Source organism: Amphibalanus amphitrite, unplaced genomic scaffold (genome assembly GCF_019059575.1).
Source record: "Amphibalanus amphitrite isolate SeventyFive unplaced genomic scaffold, NRLGWU_Aamphi_draft 001025F_arrow, whole genome shotgun sequence".
In the NCBI taxonomy this organism is placed as follows: domain Eukaryota; kingdom Metazoa; phylum Arthropoda; class Thecostraca; order Balanomorpha; family Balanidae; genus Amphibalanus; species Amphibalanus amphitrite.
The window spans coordinates 155,543-178,196 of NW_024882519.1; the positions used below are offsets into that span (position 1 = coordinate 155,543).

The 22,654-nt window shown below is 48.3% G+C and overlaps 4 protein-coding genes across 4 annotated transcripts; 1 reads left to right on the forward strand and 3 right to left on the reverse strand.

The window, feature by feature from the left end:
• Nucleotides 1-9,734: 9,734 nt before the first annotated feature.
• Nucleotides 9,735-12,943, reverse strand: LOC122369320 (glycine-rich cell wall structural protein-like). Its single transcript, XM_043343969.1, has 4 exons — nt 12,467-12,943; nt 10,581-10,675; nt 10,370-10,426; nt 9,735-10,068 (listed from the first exon to the last, which is right to left on the reverse strand). Exons 1-4 carry the CDS (start codon nt 12,473-12,475, stop codon nt 9,804-9,806), a joined length of 426 nt encoding a protein of 141 aa, XP_043199904.1. The 5' UTR covers nt 12,476-12,943; the 3' UTR covers nt 9,735-9,803.
• A 420-nt stretch (nt 12,944-13,363) lies between these two features.
• LOC122369317 (glycine-rich cell wall structural protein-like) lies at nt 13,364-17,482 on the reverse strand. Its single transcript, XM_043343965.1, has 4 exons — nt 17,145-17,482; nt 16,556-16,647; nt 16,256-16,312; nt 13,364-13,737 (listed from the first exon to the last, which is right to left on the reverse strand). Exons 1-4 carry the CDS (start codon nt 17,205-17,207, stop codon nt 13,494-13,496), a joined length of 456 nt encoding a protein of 151 aa, XP_043199900.1. The 5' UTR covers nt 17,208-17,482; the 3' UTR covers nt 13,364-13,493.
• A 57-nt stretch (nt 17,483-17,539) lies between these two features.
• Nucleotides 17,540-18,694, reverse strand: LOC122369316 (vicilin-like antimicrobial peptides 2-1). Its single transcript, XM_043343964.1, has 2 exons — nt 18,685-18,694; nt 17,540-18,210 (listed from the first exon to the last, which is right to left on the reverse strand). The coding sequence occupies exons 1-2, from the start codon at nt 18,692-18,694 to the stop codon at nt 17,540-17,542; spliced, it is 681 nt and encodes a 226-aa protein (XP_043199899.1).
• A 1,411-nt stretch (nt 18,695-20,105) lies between these two features.
• Nucleotides 20,106-21,800, forward strand: LOC122369322 (neuropeptide-like protein 31). Its single transcript, XM_043343971.1, has 4 exons — nt 20,106-20,189; nt 20,388-20,479; nt 20,739-20,795; nt 21,272-21,800. The coding sequence occupies exons 1-4, from the start codon at nt 20,181-20,183 to the stop codon at nt 21,483-21,485; spliced, it is 372 nt and encodes a 123-aa protein (XP_043199906.1). The 5' UTR covers nt 20,106-20,180; the 3' UTR covers nt 21,486-21,800.
• The last annotated feature ends 854 nt before the right edge of the window (nt 21,801-22,654 follow it).

Here is a 22,654-nt window from a genome sequence, read left to right on the forward strand (position 1 = left end):
CGGCCCAGCCGTTCCTGAGATCTGGAAGCGGCATTCTGCACGTGCGCACGTGCAAACGGGGTCCAAAATGACTTTTGCACGGCACCCTACTAACTGGTCCCCAACCGTGTACCAAATTTGAGCGCAATCGGCCCAGCCGTTCTCGAGATCTGGAAACGCCCCCTGCACGTGCGCACGTGCAGTAGCACCCTAACCGCAACACATGGGAATGCAATGCCTGGTGGGTGCCTACCTGTATGCCAAGTTTCAGCGAAAACGCCCCAGTAATTACCGAGTTACTGAAATGGGAACAAATTTGGCACCTCTTATTGTTGTATTTTGCACGTGCACTGGGGGTGACCCACATACATCGAGAGTATCCTATTTTGGGTAGAAGGGATGCTGCTACCCTATAAAAATTACCGCAAGTCAATCGCCCAAGCGGCTGCTGAGATATGAGCCTCTCAAAATCACTACTTTTGCAAAACAGCTTGAACACCCCTGACTTTTCACGTGGCACGTGCCACTACGGTCACTGAGATGTATCAAAAGTAGTCAATTACGGGGTAGAAGGGATGGGGCTACCCAACAAAAAAGACCGCAGGCCAATCGGTCCAGCGGTTGCTGAGATATAAGCCTCTCAAAAGCGTTACAGGCCGGGCCGGGCCGGGCCGGGCCGCTCATACTGAGATTTTTCCGTTATATTGAAAAGACTCACTTCGCTCGCTGCGCTCGCTCGCTCGTGATTATGGCCAATTTTACAGGAAGTCTATAGAGCTTTGACTTTTACATTTCTTCCTCGTTCAGGAGCAACGTTTTAACCCTCACCAGACCTTCAGGTTTTCTGAATACCGAGGGGGCGTTGGGGGTTTTAAGACAGTTTAGGACAGTTTCACACAGTTCATTTTAGGACTGCTCATTTATGACGTCATAGATCAGTGACCTGACTTGACTTAAAAATGCGGTTGGCGTAAAAAATCCGACTTATCAAATCCCGACTAAAAAAATCGATTTATAATCCGGTTAATCAAATCCCGACCATGTTTTACCTGGTCATTAATGTTCTAGCCTTACAGGTGATTGTTTGAACGCGGAAGATGCTGAATCTTGGTTAAATCCATGCTTATCGTACAGTGGCGTATCCAGGGGGGAGGCCAAGAGGCCATGGCCTCCCCCTTTGGGATCAGACTTGCAAGTGGGCCCTTTGGGTCACTTGAGTGTAGTGACGTACCCAAGAGGGCCTCGGGGGCCTGAGGTCCAAGGATAACTCAGGGGGACCAGTGTGACGAAGGGGTTTTGGGTCTCCGCCCCCAGAATGGCGGGGTCTCCCTGTCTTAATTCCAGTACCAGACAGAACGTCTTTTACTCGTAAGAAAAACTAATATCAAAGAGCGATATCTATCACAGTGACGAACACAGAGGGCCCCTAACTACCTGAGAGCCCCTGACTACCTGAGGGGCCCCTGGTTATCTGAGGGTCCCCCTGGTCACCTGAGGAGCCCCTGGTTATCTGACGAGCCCCTAGTTACCTGAGGGGCCCTGGTTATCTGAGGGGCCCCTGGTTATCTGAGAGGTTCCTGGTTGTCTAAGGGACCCCTGGCTATCCGAGGGGCCCCTGGTCACCTGAGGGGCCCCTGGTTGTCTGAGGGGCCCTGGTTACCTGAGGGTCCCTGGTCACGGGACCCTTGTTTACCTGAGGGGCCCCTGGTTACCTGAGGGACCCCTGGTTATCTGAAGGACTCCTGGTAAGGGACCCCTGGTTACGAGGGCCCCTGGCTACCTGAGGGGCCCCTGGTTATCCGAGGGGCCTCTGGTTACCTGAGGGGCCCCTGGTTATCTGAGGGGCCCCTATGTTACCCATGGGCCCCTGACCCCTGTATGGCCCCTGGCCAGTCATCTGAAGAAGTTCTGGTCACCTGAGGGGCCATGCTTACCCGGGGAGTACCTCCTGCAGTCACATGAAGGCCCTTAGTTTCCCGAGGAGCCCGTGGTATAACCGGCCCCTGATTATCAGAGGGTCCTCTGGTCACGGTAGCCTGGTGGGCCCCTGATCAATTGAAAAGCCCCTGCAGTCACCTGAGAGGCCCCTGATTACCTAAAGGGCCCCTGATCACTTGGATTCAATGGCATAGCCAGGGGCGAGGGACACGTGTCCGTTATATGGTTTAGGGTCCACTCGGGCCCGAGGGGCCCTACGGTGCCAATTGACATCAGAGGGACCGCCCTGGCCACGCTTCAACTGGAAAGGAGTGAAAGGACACCACGGGGCTTTTGAGGACACGTCATGGGCTATTATGTAGCCACACTTATCTCCAGAAGGGCCCACCCCAGGCTCTGAAGGACCTTGCCGGCCTCTGAGGGTCCTTGAAGGCTAATGAGAGATCAGCTGTAAGGGCCCCACACCTGTTTGTTATGCCACACGGCCCACACCAGTGTTTCTGAGGGGCCTCAGAATGGCGCCTGGGAGGGCCCTAACCGCCACCTCTAAGGTTCCCACACCAGCGCCTCTTAACGGCCTACATCGGCGGCTCTGAAGGCCCGCTCACCGGCGCCTCCGAGGGCCCTATACCAGCGCATCTGACGGCCACTTACCAGCGACTCAGAGGGCCTCTTACCGGCATCTGAGGTTCCCTCGCCGGCCTATGAAGGGCCACTAGTAACTTTCAGGGCCCCTTACATGCCTATGACGACCCCCTACCAGCGTCTCTAAGCCCTAAGGCCCCACAACGGCGCCTGTGTGGACCCCGCACCAGCGCATCTGACGGCCTTTCACAGACACGTCTGAGGGACCAACACCGGCGACTCTGAGCGGCTCGCTCGCTTCGCTTCTTCATAAAAGACCGTGCATTTTATGCACATTGCTCAGGCAAAATGATACTTTACCTGCCAATTTTCCACATTTTCTCAGGGCCTAGACAGACAGACAGACAGGCAGACAGTGAGACAGACAGACAGAGGGGCCCGTCCGCAAGGGGACCGGACTCACTGTGCCCAATCCCCCCCATCGAAATGTTCTAGATACGTCCCTGCTTGGGTTGTCAGTGGCCCCCAGGTAACCCGGGGCCCTTCGAGAGCAGGTTGCCCCCTTCTGGGCGAAATTCTGGATGTCCGTGCATGCTTGGGTGTCCCAAGAGAAACGACCTTCAGGCCTCAGGGCCTTATCCGAAGTACTGGCCCAAACTTAAATAAAGTCATTAGGCATTAAGTCCTTAAATAAAGTCAACTACGTCAAACTATTTTAATTTTGCCGTTTGATGGCCCTCAGAGGCCGGCGTAGGGCCCTCATAGGCCGTCTTAGGGCCATCAGAGGCTGAGGCTGAGCCCCAGAGGCTAGCGTGGGGGCCCTCAGAGGCCGCTTCGGCGGTCCTCCAGAAGCTTAGACTTGGGCGTGGGTGGGACCCTTTGACGCTGGCGTGGACGGTGGAACCCTAAGGAGCCAGCGCGCAGCCCTCTAAGGCCAGCCGTGGAGCCCTCTAAGGTTAGCGTGGGGCTCTCTAAGTCCATTGTGGGGCTTTCTGAGGACAGTGTTGGGCCTTCTAAGGCCAGTGTGGGACCCTCATGTTCAGTGTAGGGCTGTCTATGTCCAGCTTGGGGTCTACAAAGCCCAGCGGCGTGGGGCCTTCTGAAGTCAGTTTGAGGCCCACCGGCCACTGAGACCAGCTTGGGCCCTCTGAAGATAATGTGGAGCCCACTGAGGCCAGTGTGAGGCCCTCTGTGACCAGCGTGAGCCCTCTAAGGCCAGCGTGGGGCCAGCTGTCATCTGACTTCAGACGCTGGTGCTGGGCCCTCAGAAGCCAGCACGGGGCCTTCATAGACTGGCGTCGGGCCATTAAAGCCACTTCGAGGGCCTCGGCAGCCATACTTCAGATCTTATGCATGTTTGAGTTCCCTGAGGTAGGAGCTTGGCCCTTAGAAGCCGGCGCGGAACCCTCAGAGGGCAGCATGGGCTTCTAGAGACCGGCGTGGGTTCGAGAGCGGCATAGGGCCATTAGACTGACTCAAAGGCTCCAAAGAGCCAGCGTGGGGTCCTGGGAGGTCAGCATGGGTCTCCTGAGGCCATTATGGGGCCGGCTGAGGCCAGAGTCGTTCACTCTGTTGCCGAAGAGAGGCTTTCAGAGGCCAGAATGAGCCTTCAGAGTTTTTAGATTGCCAAGCGTGCCTAAAAAGGCTCCCTCACATGGCGAAAGTGTCAAAAAACCGCACCTGTGCGTGGGTTAAGTATTCTACCACTGGGGCCCCTCAGGTAAGGGTGGGGCCCCTTGAGTAGGTTTGGCCTCCCCCTTTTCAAGATCCTGGATACGCCACTGTTATCGTATGATAAAGAACGTCAGTGTTAGAAAGTTAATTAACAATTTTATTTAGGATAGTTTAATTCAAGTGGGTATAATCCGACTTGACAATTTACTAGGAGGGTTTTGCAGCGCTATTAGTTCGGCATGTAATTATAAATCATTGCTAATTTCGATCCGGATATCGTTATTCAATGCTGGCCTTTGCATCCTCAGAAAAGTTGTTTATAGTCATGAAGGCTTGCATTGATCCATACTTTCCATTTTTCAGCACCATTATTCGCCGTAGTTGACCAGCTTCAGCTCTCCCCTGAATCCTTTCGCTTAGACCTGGCGTATCACCCGTGCATCGCAAGACGCACCTACCACACACAAGTTCATGATCCCCACGAACCCACATCAGCGTCCGTTCGCTTGGTGTGTGACCCCTTGACCTTTGGCCGCGACAACTGCCAGCTTGCCGGAGCACCCCTCCCTACACGCGCTGCCCCGCCCGCTCCCCTCCCTCCCCCCCCCCCCCCGGGTCGTGTCACGAAGGTTCGGGCTTACGCTGCTACCGGCCGCTGCGCAGCTGCCACCTAGCGCTTGGGAATGTATGGTCTGGTGCGGATTCAGCCAACTACCGGCTCGCGACACCAGCGCCACGTAGTGGCGACGGTACATTCTTTTTAGACATACTGTACTTCTCCCGTCACATCGCGTATTGAGAACATGTGGCTGTCTTTGTAAGTATGTACTTACATGAATAAAAGGAAATGGCAGTACAGCTATCATGCTCACCTCCGGAATATACCCCACATCTTGGAAAAAGGCTAAAGTTCGACCAATATTTAAGCGAAAGGGAACTCCGTCTGAATTAAATAATTATCGCCCAATCAGTTTACTTCCGTGCATATCAAAAGTTTTTGAAAAAATTATATTCGCTCATATATATCAACACATTACTGAATTTTCGCTTCTAACCGACAGACAAAGTGGATACCGACCAGGACACAACACTCAACTGCAACTTACATACATGACAGACTTACTGTACAAATCTCTCGACAACGGACGCGACTTCACCATAATATACTTAGACATTTCTCGATATTTTGAAAAGATTTGGCACAAGGGTCTTCTTATTAAGTGTAAAAAGGAGTTTGGAATAACGGACAACTTACTGACGTGGCTTGAATCTTATCTGACGGACCGACAGCAGACAGTTGACATTAATAATATTACATCACAGACACTGACACTTGACGCTGGGGTACCGCAAGGATCGGTTTTAGGGCCACTTCTGGCGATTTTATATTTAAACGGACTATGTGACAAAACCACAAACAAAATGCTTTTTTATGCCGATGACTGCTCTTTATACTCGTCTTACTCTCCAACTGACAACTTTCACGACGCACAAACGACACTACAGAAAGACCTAGACATCATACACAACTACGGACAAACATGGGCTATAACATTCAATGCAACGAAAACCACACAACAAACTTTCTCACATCGACAACAAACTAATCGACCAACCCTTACTTTCGGCGGTAACCCCATTCCAATAGTAAATGACCATAAACATCTCGGCCTCACACTATCCACAGATCTACGCTTTCACACACACATTAATGACGTCCTTCTAAAATTTAATCGTTCTATGGGCCCTTTATACCCAATAGCAAAACACATACCTAAAGGAATGCTTCTATCTCTCTATATTACTTACGTTCAACCTTTCCTCGACTATTGTGACATCACTTACGACGGACACATCACAACGACTGACGGCATGCGACTAGAAAAAGCACAAAACAGAGCAGCACGACTGATCACTGGGACCGGACTTCGGACATCGACCAACGGACTGCGACGAGAACTAGGATGGACTTCTTTGACCGACAGACGGAAAATCCACAAACTTCAGTTTTATCACAAATTAATATTCAATCCTATAGTTCCCGAATTTATTAAGACCATTATTCCTAACACAAGACAGCAAAACACAACACGAACTTTACGAAATATTTCAGCTCAAACAATACCATTGGCCAGAACCACATCCTATCACCGATCCTTCGTCCCATCCTCTACAAGCCTCTGGAACACATTGCCCGAACATCTACGCACAAACAATAACTACTTTACCTTTAAAAAACACCTAAAAGAACTGATTACACAACCCCGTCCACCTCTGTATTATTTCCTAGGCACAAAAACAGGCAACATTTTACACACAAAACTACGACTGAATACTTCAAAACTTAATGCTCATCTTTTCTCCATACAACAAGCTAATTCACCCTCTTGCACTTGCGGCTATAATTCTGAGAACACAAAACATTTCCTACTTTCCTGTCCACTTTATCATACTCAGCGAAACATTCTTTACAACACCGTGTCGCCCGTCATCCGCACTGACTTTTCCACTCTCCCTTCCTCCAAACAACTCGACATCCTTATCCACGGTACAGACCTGAGTCGTGAGGAGGGCCGTGTGGTTGCCACCGCTGTCCAATCCTTCATCATCCATACCCATCGCTTATAAAATACAACATCCCAGTCCCAATCCTCACCACTACCGTGGTCGGACGAGTGGGCGCGGTGCGGGGCAGCCTTGCAGTGCCGCCGGGGTCGCGGAGCGTTACCGGGCTTGGGCGGTCCGGTCGATCGACGATCACTTTGACTTGTTTTGCAACATAAATATTTTTATTCCGTTCTTCTTGTTCCATTGTGTTTCATCATTATTATTGTTGCTAAATACGTTAAGTACTTCTCGTTTAGCAAGCGGCGCCATGATTTAAGTGCGTAGCACTTTTGCGCCAATTGCATACTTTATTTGTTATATTCATCTGTTTGTTATTGAATAAATGGTCTCTCTCTCTCTCTCATCATTGAATGCCGTGTGTCCCAGTCAATCTAAAAGTTATATGAAGCCAAGCGCTTAGTGCGACAGTGCAGTTGCTTCTCGTTGAGCTCTCTGGCCAGCGTCTCAGATGGTGTCGAGAGCGATCACCGTATCAGCACACTCAGTGAGCGCACCTCTGCGTCTCCGACCCACATCAGACTCCGCATCCGACTGACGCTTCCCCGCGGCGGCCGACCCAGCGCCGGGTCACGGCCGCCCCGAGGCAGCCAATCAGCGACCGACAGCGAGCACCGCCGCAGGCGGCCCACGACCCGGACGCGTATTCCCCGATTATATGACATTTTTGAAAACATCGGCCCAGTTTTAATAGTAGCCACAAAAAGTATGTTTAGCGAAGTCTTGAATTGACCACATGGACAGTTTCATGTGCAAGAGACCTTTCTGCAAGAAGACAGAGGTGGCAACGGTCACATCATCCCCTTCCCTACCCATCGTGACTGAAAAGTTGGTTAGAGCTGATGATGATTAACGTCACCGAAATTAAAGCCGGGATTAGTTAACCCTCGCCCATGTAGGGGGGTGCAACCCCCCCTGAGGCTTTTCAGAAATAGTGCAAAAACGGCGGCACGCAGCGCCGCCAAATTTTGGGTACCTTATGGGGCAAACCTTGCGCATCTTTTGATAAAAAAAAATTTGACCGGGTCATGTCAGGTCACTGAGTTATGACGTCACAAAGGGAACAGCCTCCGGCCGGATTTTCACAAACTGAGTGCCAACGCCCGAGGTTTCCTGCCGGTGGTACGGACATCGGTTGATGGATCGTGATGAAACTTCCCATGCATATTGGGGCAAGCCTATTGGCTATCATATGGTATAAGAAACTTGACCGGGTCAGGTCAGGTCACGGAGCTATGACGTCACAAGAGGCACAGCGTCCGGTGCTATTTTTGAAAAGCGCCCGAACCACTATTTTGCTAATTCTTGTCACCTCAATGGGAATATGCAGCAATATTAGCTTCTATAGGGAGCAAATGGACATCCCAAATCCAAAAATACAATCAGATTTCAAAAATTTAAATTTTGATTTTTCGAATTTCTGCCGCCGACTGTGACCTTCCCGACTTCCGCGCTCCCAACGCGCCATTTTTAGAGCTAGGGAAACGAAATACATACCAAACGATAGAGAATTGATCAAGGAACACGATAGTGAAGATTTCAAGTCGATATCTCCCACCGTTTTGCCGCAATCGCCGCGGAAAGTTGAAAAAAGTCTATTTTTCCGAAAATTTGACCTTTGACCGGTCAAAAGTAGGTCAAATGTTGACCTAGGACCAAAAATATACCACCAATCGCGAGATCTCGGCGAGAGCAATCCGTTGGTCTTTTCCGCTAAGCTCTACGACGCTCTGTTTTCAAACGCCAAGGGGGGGGTCGCACCAACCCCCCCCCTGCATGGGCGAAGGTGGCAGATCGCCGTTTACGGGCGAGGGTTAATCCACGTTCTGTAGGTACGACAAAATTTTAAAAATAAAAAATACAACGCATGGATGCTATCGATGCTCATATATTTGATTGACAAACCTTATTTCATCGATAAGGCCGACTTTAACCCGCGCCCCGCTGGGGGTCCTGGATTTCCACGCCCTGCTGGGGGGGGGGGTGTTTGAACACCCCCCTCTTCTAACTCGGCTCCTGGGCCACGTAGCGATACGCGGAAGGCGGCGTTCGAAAGAGCGTCAAAAATAATGAGGAAATCACTTCGGTCAATTTTTTGGTCAGGTCAAAGGTCAGGTCACCAGAGGTCATTGAAGGCAAAATTTCGCCGATTTCCAGGTCGAATGTCGAAAATTTCCAAGAAGCCAACGCATAACTCGGGAACCAATAGAGCTACAGCGCCGCGGAAAAGCGCATTCGATAGCCCTATTAACGCCTTTTCTGAGTAATTCTCTCAGATTTGACCTAACGTCAACGGTTTTGCCTGCAGGGGGCAAAAACTGCAAAAATTGCCGATTTTTTTCGGAAACAGTTTTTCTGCAATAACTTTTGACCCAAGCCTTGTACGAGCTCACTTTTACCGGCATCGTGTTCCTCTCGTCAAGACGCATCGAATGAACTATAATTTGACCTTGAAAGGTCAACTTGAAAATTTGACCTCAGGTTAAGGTCATGACCTGACCGGAAAGGGTCATGTTGCATATCAGTCGATCCGTATCGTCGAGCTGAACACCTCTTTGTAATTCAGTGTTTGGGAGTGTTTATAATGTCTTTCGTCCAAAAGAAGCGCATTTCAATTTTCTCCCATTGTCTTATAATGGGGAGTTCGCAAAATTAACCTGACCATCGATATCAAAATTCTGAGATATACATTTTGTACATGCTATTGCTCTTAGCAATCGCTGAAAATTTCAAAGCGATCGGTCACTCGGTGTAGCTATGACAGACATTGAAACTTTTTATGAGGTGAGGTCACTTCAAGTGACCTGGTGACCTGACCTTGAATGACCTTGGTCTGAAATTTTTACAACATGTGTAGAATTGATGTCGTTTTTGAGATATTCGCGAAAAACCACAAGGGGGATGTTCAAACACCCCCCCAGCAGGGCGCGGGTTAAGATGATGCAACAACCAGCACATTTCTATGCAACATTCATCACCATACAGACAGAGGAGGTATTTGCTTAACGACCATACCCGGCATAACCGTCCTGTCCGACATCAGCACTATATTCGTAGGCGTATCGGCCGTATCCACCGTGTCCAGCGTCGTATCCACCGTGCCCATATCCACCAGATCCACCGTGTCCATATCCCTTTCGTCGATATCCGCCAGAACCGTATCCGTCATGGCCACCGATTCCCTGAGCCTGAGCGTAGACCTTGGCCTTCCCTCCAGTGAACGTGCTGTATCCTCCGTATCCGCCGTATCCACCGCCCTGGTTTCCGCTGTGATGAAACAAAAGTATCATCAGTATTCAAAGGATACTCCAGCGTTACAAAGTACGCCTGGGCTATGTTGAGCCTACTGGTAAAAAAAAAAAAAAAAAAAATACGTGACAAAGCACCCACGCAAAAACGTATCATGAAATTTTTTAATTCGTATGTAGAATGCTAAAAACAGAGATAGGCGTTCATCAATTGCAAGTTAAAGCTCTAAACAAAAAACAATTTTATTTTCATTTCCCACTACAAGAAGTCATATTGAACACTTACATACGCCATTTGTAACATGCAAACTGATACTTACATTTTGTTGGCATGAGTCTGATGAATTCCGTAATTGCTGCTGCCCCAGGGGTTATATCTGAGGACAATTCATTGGTAGGCATAACGTGTCATAAATCATAACCACACCAACCAAACCAATGAAATATGGACGGCATTACGATGAAAGGCAATATAATCACATGTTTAATCGGTATATACCACGCTAATGTGCAACATAAAGATGATCTCACTGTTGCACGCTGACGTCACTTTGCAGTCCCTCCAGTGGCCCGCCAGGTATTCCATCGGCAGTCGCGACCATCGCACACAGCGACAAAACGATCATCTGGAAACAAACAGTGTTAGATGATGGGCCGAGAGCTGTGCAGTGTAAAACAGTCCGTATATTGAGATGTAGCTAAAGACTGACACATTGAGCTAAACCTAAACTACACGAGATACACAAATACTGGCAAATAAAGGGTTAGGTTCTAAGCTATTAGCCCAAAGTTTTCCATAGAATGACGAAACCCGGATATACCAGTAAGTAATAGTTTGTACAGCTCTTTTGAGCCACACTGAAAATAAATTAACACTCGCGTGCCGGTGACACGAAAAAAAGCACCAATGAGAGGCGTTTTGGTAGGGTGTAACACAACTCAACTGTGTAACTGTGGGGTGTAACGCCGAAGAATGGTGCAATTACTCGGTGTTCAAAATCAACACCGACAATTAACACCAATGCCACCTCAGACCAACCGACGCTACGGATAAATAACACCACCATTTGGTGTCAACACCCCGTGACAGAGACGTTATATCGAATACGCCACACAATGGTGTAGCTCCCAGTTCATTGACCTTTAAACGGTGTTACTAGCACCGTTACCATGGATCGGATATGGCCTTGGATTCAAGGTCAGCCGGCCGCCGGCCAGCGCGAGCGGCTGCGCGTGCACATGCGTAAATTCAAATGAACGGCGGCGTGTTGATTCGCGCTTCAGTTTGAGTCGAGTGATGCGGGGCTGTGTGGAGACTGGAGGTGGTGTGAGAAAGGGCTGCGGAGTCGGAGTCGGAGTCGGAGTCGGAGTCGGTCGGAGTCGACAGTTGTGACCGGAGTCGGAGTCGGAGTCGGAGTCGCTTTTAGAAACCCGATCCGGAGTCGGAGTCGGAGTCACCGAAAATATGTCGACACCGCAGCCCTGCTAGGTCTGCGGAGTCGGACTCGGGAGTTGGAGTCAGTCGGAGTCGACAATTCTGCCCGGAGTCGGAGTCGGAGTCGGAGCTGGTTTTTGAAAGCCGGAGTCGGAGTCGGAGTCGGAGTCGCCGAAAATCCATCGACTCCGCAGCCCTGTGTGAGATAAATAAGTGATAAATAAGTGTGATAAATAAGTGTGATAAATAAGTGTGATAAATAAGTGTGATAAATAAGTGTGAGATAAATGTCTGGTCTGTTATGTTGTCAGCAGAGTCCGGTGACCACCCGTGCACTTGAGAAAGCGTCACTCACAGTTGCCGCAATTTTTGTTAATAACATTTGTTTATTGCTCGTCTCGGACGTTACAAAATAAATTGTCTTTATTTAAGGAATGCTTTGCTTTGTATGGGGTCTAGGGAAGCCACAGTATACCCATATGGACTTGTCACATATGTTCACACAGACCCATGCACACGTATATATATATATATATATATATATATATATATATATATATATATATATATATATATATATATATATATATTAATTCATCGAGCTGCAGCTACACCAAACACCGGTGTATCTCCTTCACAACACCGGAAGAGGGTGTACCCAATTGGCTACTAACACCACACATTGGTGTAAGGGTATTTGTTTTGTACCCGTAAAGAAGGTGCAAATTAGTGGTGTAGCACCTTTTTATGGTGTAAAGACGTCGTGTAGCACCACAAACTGGTGTACTTACAGTGATTTAACGCAATACGCCAGTGTATGTGCCTGGTGTTACACCAGGATTCAGTGTATGCTTACACCAAAGCTTGGTGTTGAAACTACACCGGTGCAGGTGCTCAAAAACGGTGGGGTGTAAACATTTCCTAAAAAGGTGTAAACACCAGGAGCGGGTGTGAATTTATTTTCAGTGCAGTCATATCTCACCCTGATCATGTTTGGTCTGTTTTAGTGGCCGCTGTGTGCTGACTGCAACTTTTCTGCCAACAGTCAGTCTTATATACAGCCACTGAGTACCCCCTTGCCGGTCTTATTTTTACCCCGCAACAAGCGGTGGTGACCGCTGCACCGTTGGGCCGAGTCTCTCACTCTTGTGGGACATGAGTCCACCTGACCTTGGTCCGAATTTTCACACCGCAGGTGACCGGTAACCACGCGTTTCGGCTGCAGAGAGGCGGACGGTTCTCACGGATCTCGGGACGGTGAAGTCTGTGCGAACAAGACACTCCGCTCCGCACAGGGGATTTGGGGTACTTCAGTGAGTGCCGACCCGTAACAGAGAGTAACGGTTCCCAATTGGAAACGCAGCATTCCATAAGGTTACGCAATATTTCACAGATATATGTCGTCTAAGTGCATGGAAAGATTCAATACAGCTGATGGACATTGTGTTCTCGTGTAAAACTTCCGTTTATCCACTCAATGTCACAGAAAGTAGGTATGTATATTGCGCCTGCATGCCTTACATTAGCCTGCGACCCGTTGAGAGGAAGGTTTGTGGTTTTTCGGAGATGTCTAAGAAACGGAAGCGAATTTCGACTTGTGAAAAACTTACTTATTACAAAGCGTCGCTATTTTACTATGTATAAGCTTGCCCTAATCACTGTTTCTAGTGACCTGGTGACTTGTTCTGAAATGGTTGGGAATTGACATTGGAATTGTGGAATGTTCTAAGAGGGTGTCCCATAGAGCATGCCAAATTTGGCGGAGCTACACGCCACCGTTTCACGCTATCTGCGAAAATAACAGCTTTTGGGGTGTTTCAATCCCCTACCCTGACGAGGGCTTTACAGACTATCCCATGAATACGTTATTACTCAGCAATACTGCTGGATACATTCATTCTATTGACACGACAACACACATACGTTTACATTGAACATTCAAATACTCGGACAACAATTACACGGAAAACAACAAAAAATTACCCCGTTCAATAGTCTTGTATGTGTTTCTAGTGTCCGTATCCGCTGTATCCACCATGTCCGACATCGGTGCTGTATCCGTAGGAATATCCACCGCCGTATCCGCCGTGTCCACCGCCGTATCCGCCGTGTCCACCGCCGTATCCGCCGTATCCACCGCCGTATCCACCGTGTCCATACCCACCAGATCCCTGGGCCTGGGCGTAGACCTTAGCGTATCCTCCGACAAACTTGCCGTATCCTCCGTATCCGCCGTATCCACCGCTATGGCCGCTGCCAAAGAAAACAAAAATCGAATAAAATTCCTCCCATATGGATGGTTCCATTTACATTGGAATCATGAGTTGCTTAAATGTAGCAAAGTATTTTATTATCAGTTATGATACAGGTTTAATATGAATCAAAAGAGCCCCTCGCTTACATTCTCGTTGAGAAAATCTCACCGAATGTAATATCACTGAAGCAATTAATTTGTACATTACTGTGTTTTATTTATCTCTTACTTGTTTTTGGAATGTAAGATAGCTGTAAAATCATATTACTGTATGCCTGGTCTATTCAAATACATTAGCCAGAGGGGTGTGGTAATAACTGGTGTAAGCAAATTGACCACGGTCAAAAATGCATTACCAGAATGCACTTAAGCCAACATTTTGGGATGTTCTCGTTCCTAAGTCGGCTAAGAGCTTCGGTCCAGAAAATAAATTTATCGTTGGCATCGTTGGCATACAGTAAAATACATACCAAACTCGGCCGGTGATAAATTTTCAAGACCTCAGTCCTTACTGATTTTTGAACTCGGCCTTCGGCCTCGTTCAAAAATCCAGTAAGGACCTCGGTCTTGAAAATTTATTTACACCGGCCTCGTTCAGTATTATATATTACAACCAATATAACGCCTTTGGGGCGACCAACGGAGCGAGCAAAAGGGTGAGCCTTGCACGTACGGAATTTCGAGGTGGGTAGGTACATACCTCCAACAGACTTGTGCACGGCACGCTACTAACCGGTCTCTAGCGTTGTACCAAATTTGAGCGCCATCGGCCCAGCCGTTCTCGATATCTGGAAACGACCCCTCCACGTGTGCACGTGCAGCAGCACCACAACTCTGGCACATGAATATGCATTGCCTAGTGGGTGCCTACCTACATGCCAATTGCCAACTTTCAGCGCAATCAGCCAAGTAGTTACTGAGATATTGCAACTATTACAAAACCCCTTCGTTTTGCACGTGGCACCGGCGTAAGGGTTCACCCACATGCATCGGGAATTGTCCAATACTTGGTAGAAGGAATGAAGCTACGCTACAAAAATTACCGCGTGTAAATCGGTCAAGTGGTTGCTGAGATATAAGCCTCGCAAAAGCGTCCGCACGGCCGGCCGGCCGCTCATACTCAGAACTTTCCGTTAATCTAAGGAAAGACTACGCTCGCTTCGCTCGCTCCGTAAAACCGTCACTCAAAAAGAAAAAATAACACTTCCGTAAGGGGACTTTACAGGATAAAATATTTTGGTAAAAGGTTATTAACCCGCGCCCTGCTGGGGGGGGGGGGGTGTTTGAAAACCCCCGTTGTGGTTTTTCGCGAATATTTAAAAAACGGCGGCGAATGCATGCGAAAACCGGCGGCGAATACATCAATTCTACACATGTTGTAAAAATTTCAGACCAAGGTTATTCAAGGTCAGGTCACCAGGTCACTTGAAGTGACCTCACCTCATAAAAAGTTTCAATGTCTGTCATAGCTACATCGAGTGACCGATCGCTTTGAAACTTTCAACGATTGCTAAGAGCAATAGCACGTACAAAATGGTTATCTCAGAATTTTGATATCGATGACCTAAGGTCAGGTCAATTTTGCGACCTCCCCATTACCTATAAGTCAATGGGAGAAAATTGAAATGCGCCTCTTTTGGACAAAAGGCATTATAAACACTCTCAAACACTGAATTACAAGTGGCTTAGACACACTGAACATGAAAATGGTGTCCGTGACCCCTGTTTATGCCCTGAGGTCATCTTAGGTCACGAATGGTATCTATCTAACAGTTTTTCGCAAATAAATTTTGATAGAGGCATGCTAGAGCGATGAAAACGCATTAGATGTGTTCCGCTCGACGATACGGATCGACTGATATGCAACATGACCCTTTCAGGTCAGGTCATGACCTTGACGTGAGGTCAAATTTTCAAGTTGACCTTTCAAGGTCAAGTTATAGTTCAATCGATGCGTCTTGACAAGAGGAACACGATGCCGGTAAAAGTAAGCTCGTGCAAGGCTTGGGTCAAAAGTTATTGCAGAAAAACTGTTTCCGAAAAAATCGGCTATTTTTGCAGTTTTTGCCCCCTGCAGGCAGAACCGTTGACGTTAGGTCAAATCTGAGAAAATTATTCGGAAAGGGCGTTAATAGGGCTATCGAATGCGCTTTTCCGTGGCGCTGTAGCTCTATTGGTTCCCGAGTTATGCGTTGGCATCTTGGAAATTGTCGACATTCGACCTGGAAATCGGCGAAATTTTGCCTTCAATGACCTCTGGTGACCTGACCTTTGACCTGACCAAAAAATTGCCAGAAGTGATTTCGTCATTATTTTTGACGCTCTTTCGAACGCCGCCTTCCGCGTATCGCTACGTGACCCAGGAGCCGAGTTAGAAGGGGGTGTTCAGACACACACCCCCCCCCCCCCCCAGCAGGGCGTGGAAATCCAGGACCCCCAGCCGGGCGCGGGTTAAGTGAATTTAGAACGTACCAGCAAGCAAAGGAACGATGACTTTCTTGATAATTCTATACTTACGCGTAAGTGGCGTGAGTCTGATGAACTCCGTACTTGCTGCTGCCCCAGGGATTGTACCTGAAAAAAACGTGTGTGTTAGCAGCTAGGATGTTAGGTGCGATGCTTTTCGAGGTTCGGTTTCCTCCCGAATATCATTACGCGGACCTAAAGTGGCTCGCATTGGGTAGTTCAGGAAATATCTATTTTGAAATGCCGTTTCACGGGACGTTAAGCTTTTAGTCTAGATGCTTTAGGTGATTTCAATTCGTTTTCCGACGGCGAAACGGATGAAATGATTAACGTTCTGTTTAATAAACTCACTGTTGGACGCTGACGTGGCTCTGGGCACCATATCCGCCACCATATCCACCGCCGGCAGCCGCAGCGGCCACACACAGGGCGAATACGACAAACTGAAAACGAAAACGAGGGGGGTTAAGAGACAATCCCGCCGATATTTCTTGCTATCCTAAAGGCTGAAACAGACTCTTTCCGCGTTCAGGACATGGCATGCGAGAACCTATTCAAAATCGCATCCGGGAGGTGTGTGCGATTGATGCGAGCGTGCTTCCAGCTTCCATGTATTGAAATAGGCTCTCGCATGCGATTTCCTGACTGCCGAAAGAGTCTGTTTCAGGCATAAAGCCTTTGCTATTTTTGTGCCTGCATTGAATTCATTTCCGATTTTAGCAAAAGTGAACAACATGGTTGGATGTTGTCTCCTCTGCCTGAATCCTACCAAAACCTCATGAAATATGGCATGCTTGTGCAAATATTGGCGAAAAGCTTCAAATGACAAGCGTTGCAGGCACCTTTTCAAGTTCTTTCCTCCACGGGACATTTACACCAATCTGATCTCATTACCACAGAATGTTTGGCTGTCTGTTTTCATTGTCGCGGTACTGCTTACCTTGATCATGTTGGTTGCCCGGTGTCTGTGTTGACTATGCCGCCGCTGCCGCTGTCCGACCATTTATACAGCCCGTGTCCCCTGAAGGCGTGGTCTGGTCGTGACCTTTGGGGAGTGGTCGTGTCTCCGGGAGACAGGTCACCCTTCAGCGACCCCACCCGGGTCCTGCATGGCCAGCCGGCTCACTCAGCTGTGACTTAGCTGTGAAATCCGGTTACCCACCTGTCACTTAGCGACTGCGACAACCGGGCCACGCAGCTGTGACCTGACGATGCATCCGTTTTCGTACAGGACAAGCCTGCAATACCCTGAATGTCCACCATGTGTCCGTATGCGTCTACCAGCTATGTTGTATGCCCTGGGACATGTTAAAAGGTGCAGCACGGACCACGAGCCTAGCCGAGCGGCCGGGGCGCCGCTCCAGATCCTTCCACTCCTGCTGGTGCCGTCTGTTCTGGTCCTGCAGCCCTGATGGTGCAGTCTCTTCTGCCACTCCAGCTCCTGGCAATGATGTCTCCTCTGCCATTCCAGCTCCTCGCAGTGACGTCTCCTTTGCCACTCCAGCTGCTCGCAGTGACGTCTCCTCTGCCACTCCAGCTCCTCGCAGTGACGTCTCCTCTGCTCTGCCATTCCAGCTCCTGGCAATGATGTCTCCTCTGCCACTCCAGCTCCTGGCAGTGACGTCTCCTCTGCCACTCCAGCTCCTCGCAGTGACGTCTCCTCTGCCATTCCAGCTCCTCGCGGTGACGTCTCCTCTGCCACTCCAGCTCCTCGCAGTGCAGTCTCCTCTGCCACTCCAGCTCCTCGCAGTGACGTCTCCTCTGCTTCTCCAGCTCCTCGCAGTGACGTCTCCTCTGCCACTCCAGCTCCTCGCAGTGACGTCTCCTCTGCCACTCCAGCTCCTCGCAGTGACGTCCCCTCTGCCACTCCAGCTCCTGGCAGTGACGTCTCCTATGCCACTCCAGCTCCTGGTAGTGACGTCTCCTCTGCCACTCCAGCTCCTCGCAGTGACGTCTCCTCTGCCACTCCAGCTCCTCGCAGTGACGTCTCCTCTGCCACTCCAGCTCTTGGCAGTGCTGGTCATTCAGTCGGTTTTGCTGCAGTCCCCTTTCTCCACACCAAGTAATGTTTTGCTGTTTAACCTTTTTGACTTTTTGATTTTTTTTAGTTTAAATTCCCAAAAATATAAATCCGAGATTGCAGTTTTATAGCTCTGTCGATTCTTCATCTTTTATGTGCTCAAACATTTTTTTTGTATCTTCAAGGCTGTAGGCCTGTCCGGCCCTGACAGCTCTTCTTGCGAAACTTTTTTTTTGGTCGAAAAAGGCAGATCATGATGTCATCCTGACGTCATTTGTGGCCAACCAATCATAGCCTCTGGATTTTTTTTTTGTCACCATGTGTAACTTTGATGCCAGGAGGGGTCCTAAAAGTTTGGTGGCGAATGCGATATCTCCAGCCGTTTAGGAGTTATCTACGGAAAAGACCAGGAGGGGGGCGAAACGCCCCCCCCCAACGGGGCGCGGGGTAAGATGTTTACTTAGCCTCATTATACCTTAATGTGACTCATTGGCCACCTGAGCGATCGTTGTCTTTTTCAAATTTGTCACATCCATGAATGGCATTGATGTACGGCAGTCCCGATAAATGGGAAACGAGCAAAAGGTGCACGGTGTATCAGAAGTTAGTATCACTCACTAGCGCACGATCAAAAGCCTTAATTTCCAATAATGCTGCTAGGAATATATAACTGAGTGAAAATATGGAAACGGGTCCAAAACTCTGATGAGGCAGTTGCAACTCTTCCGTTCTTCTTCCAGCGCATCGCAAGCCCAGAAACTTGAGAGTGGAACATGATATCGCTATGGCATGAGTTACATAGTCTTTTAAAGTCAACCTTTCTATATTTACCTTTGTTCAAGTAGTGTGCTACCTGACATCTGTGCATGCCATCCACTTTCTTCAAGCTCTAGCTGTTCTTAGATTGACTTTTCCATCTCCTTCTCCAATAGCAAATAATTACAATCTTAGAAACCCGAGCATATTATTGGTACCTCCGTCCTATGTGCCTCGAACATCTCAGATACATTCCTGATATCCCTACAACAACCAAAACTGTTTGATACTAAGCAGTCAATAGCAAGAAAAAAGTACTTTTAGACCAAGTAGTTATTATATCAATCAGCGCAATAAGTAACGTAGAGACAGTACCGATTTGTAGGACTCACTAATTTTAATTGGATGCCTACTTTTGGTATACAAATCCCAAAATTAAACGAATTTAGGTACTGTTTTACATTTCCAGTCTCACATTTTTTCATCTTCTTGGTTTTCATCAACCTTCGAAAATTGGCGAAAGGTTGCTATGTTTCTTAATGCCTCATATTTTTTTGTATTATTCCATGGCTTTGGTCGATAATTGGTTTGGCATTTGGTTTGCCATCGGTTTCCAAATTACGTATATCGACACCTTTTTTTAAAACCCCACATCTGTTCTCCGGTGAATTTCCGGGAAGTACGAAAGATCTCTTTTTAGAAGTGTCCAATCGTCCGATCCTGATCAAATTTGTGTGTTTGTAAGCTTGCTCTGGCATTGCTTGATCTGCCAAGACAGACAAACTTGAGAAAAATCGAGTGACTGTACGTTTTTTGAAGGTTTCTAAACAACTTGTCTGAACTTCACGGGAGAACAAATGTGGGGTTTAAAAAAAAGGTGTCGATGTATGCAATTGGCATCACCACGACATACCTTACGACATGACAGCCCGCACCACTGTAGCTGGTAGATCGTGGCGTTAGGTGTGACCGTTCAGCTCAGTGACCGCGGCACACGCGTCTAAAGGTCACCAGTGTCCCAGTGCTGATAACCAGCGGGAAATGTGTGACAGGAGGGGAGGGTTGACCTTCCGTCCCCCGGCGGCACTGGTCAAGTCACGACCCGACCCCGCACCTCGGGGTGGACACGGACTTTATAAATGGTCGGACAGCGGGCAGCAGAAACACAGTCAACACCGACCAGTCACCGAGCAACAAAACATGATCAAGGTAAGTTAAAAATAGTTTAATCGCGCTCCTGCAACACCTGAAAGTCGAATGACTTAGGTGCTTCAGCAGGAAAAAAATGCATTCTTCCCAATAAGGATAATTAGAACAGAGATAATTTTAGAATAGCAGCGTCTTATCCGTTACTGTGTTCTGTATCCCGAGCAAACCGCCAGAATTAATCATCCTCCTTTGTTTCAGTTTGCCGTTCTCGCCCTGTGTGTGGCCGCCGCGGCTGCCGGCGGTGGATATGGTGGTGGATATGGTGCCCAGAGCCACGTCAGCGTCCAACAGTATGTAAACTAAAATAGTGAACCATTTACACACAACTGACAACAAGGCAAATTTTCAACTTCGCCAGTACAAACGGATTACCTACCAGATCCCTTCAGCCGTTCTTGACCTAAACCAATCGTACAAAATAGCTTCTCCACTAGGCAATACGAGCCACTTTGCTAAATTGATTTTCAATTTGCTATAGTAACCAATCAATGAAAGCTGGTAAAGTGTCACAAGTGATTTTCATTCTTTTTACCCACGCACCTTTTTCAGGTACAATCCCTGGGGCAGCAGCAAATACGGAGTTCACCAGACTCACGCCACTTATGCGTAAGTATGAAACAAAGAAGTTCGAGCTATTTGTTGTTCATTGTCTGCTGGCTCCCTTGAATGACATATAACCAACTCGAGCTCGTACTGAAATATAGTTGTTGCTCATGAGATTCAGCGTGATGCTTAAATGCCTTTTCATACAAAACCCAAAATAGGAGATGTTTTATCCTGTTATGTCTTTTTTCTTGTGATATATACAAGTATGTAGGTATTAGTGATGTTAACTACCACAAACCAAAACAACTTGCAAAATTAAGAGAAAGGCATTCTTTTTTTAAATCCTAGGCTCCTATACTGCCATTTTACGAGTAAGATCATTCATAATGGTTACACACAAAATATCAAAAGCACTAGTATCGAAATACCTAACTCCAAGTTGGTATCGGTTTGGTGGTACACAAAAAAAAATATTGGAATCTGATTGACACATCTGAAAGGTATGCAAATAACAAGGATCTATTTTATCTCGACAGCGGCCATGGCGGTGGATACGGCGGATACGGAGGATACGGCAAGTTTGTCGGAGGTCACGCCAAGGTCTACGCTCAGGCCCAGGGATCTGATGGATATGGACACGGCGGATACGGCGGTGGACACGGTGGATACGGCGGTGGACACGGCGGATACGGCGGTGGATATTCCTACGGATACAGCGCTGATGTCGGACACGGTGGATACGGCCACTAATTTAATTATATTGAGCGTCGTAACATCGCTGTAACATTGTCTGATGTTGTAGGCCATATTTATGTTAGAGCTTGTACGTGTAACGACCGAGGCGACCCCTACTCTGAGTCGTCGACTGCGCCGGCCGCCGCCGGGCAGTCAGTCTTGGTCAGTCTCTGCCGAGTCTCGGCAGTCCACCGACGATTCACGCTCATAGTGAGCCTCGGTCACTCGCTATGTGACCCAGTCTCTCTCGCTCTCGGTCTCTCTCCTGGACTCTCTCTATTTCTCTATCTCTCGTCTGTCTCGAGTCAAGAAATACAGTGAGGTGCCGAACTGAACTCTTTTTATCAAGAAGATTCCACGGCGAACATTTTAATTTGTTACAATCGCCAATTCATCGTGTTTGTGTGATGTGTAAGTGTGATGTGTGCAGTTTCCTATAAAGAATTTAAAATATACTGCAGAGGAAGGACAAGTTTGTGGAGTCAGAATCAAGTACCTAATTTTTGTTTCTTTCATATTTCAAAGATACATTCTTTTCATGGTTTGAATATTGATATTGATGTGATTGCAGGCCATATCCAAGAGCTAAGATATGACTGAGGCAGTTTGTGCTCAGCTCCACATATTTGTAGCACCGTATAATATTCACAATTATAGCTAGTCACCTAGAGCGTGGGAGCGTCGATCTCTGATGTGTGTCCCTGCCCTCATTTGTCTAATCAGTCCTCGGGTGGTCGGCAGTGTCGGGGGATTATCGTGACCCGGACCGGGGGCTCACAGGGGTGTCCATTTCACTGACTAGGCTAGCTGATAAGACAGTCACAGCGGTAAAGTCCGGACCAGTACCTGCCGCTGCTGATTCCGAGGGACGCCAATGTTCCCATCAGCCCTTCCGTCTGACCCCCACTGCGCCGCGCCACCGTCCGTGCCGGGGAGCTATTAGCGGCGCGTTGACACCGGCCGGTGGTCTTCTGTGAGGACATTAGGTGGTGAGATTAGTGTCCCATCAATCACGCGGGGTCGGATTAGGTTTGAAGCGGGTCCTCTCTGATATTCCGGCCCTAAGCTGCTCTCCTATGGCATGTAACCGGCACGATCTTTATGCACCGTGAGAACGCTGTTTGGAAGAGATACTGATTTGAATTCTCCAATAACCACAGCCACATTGTCATAACTAGGTTCGG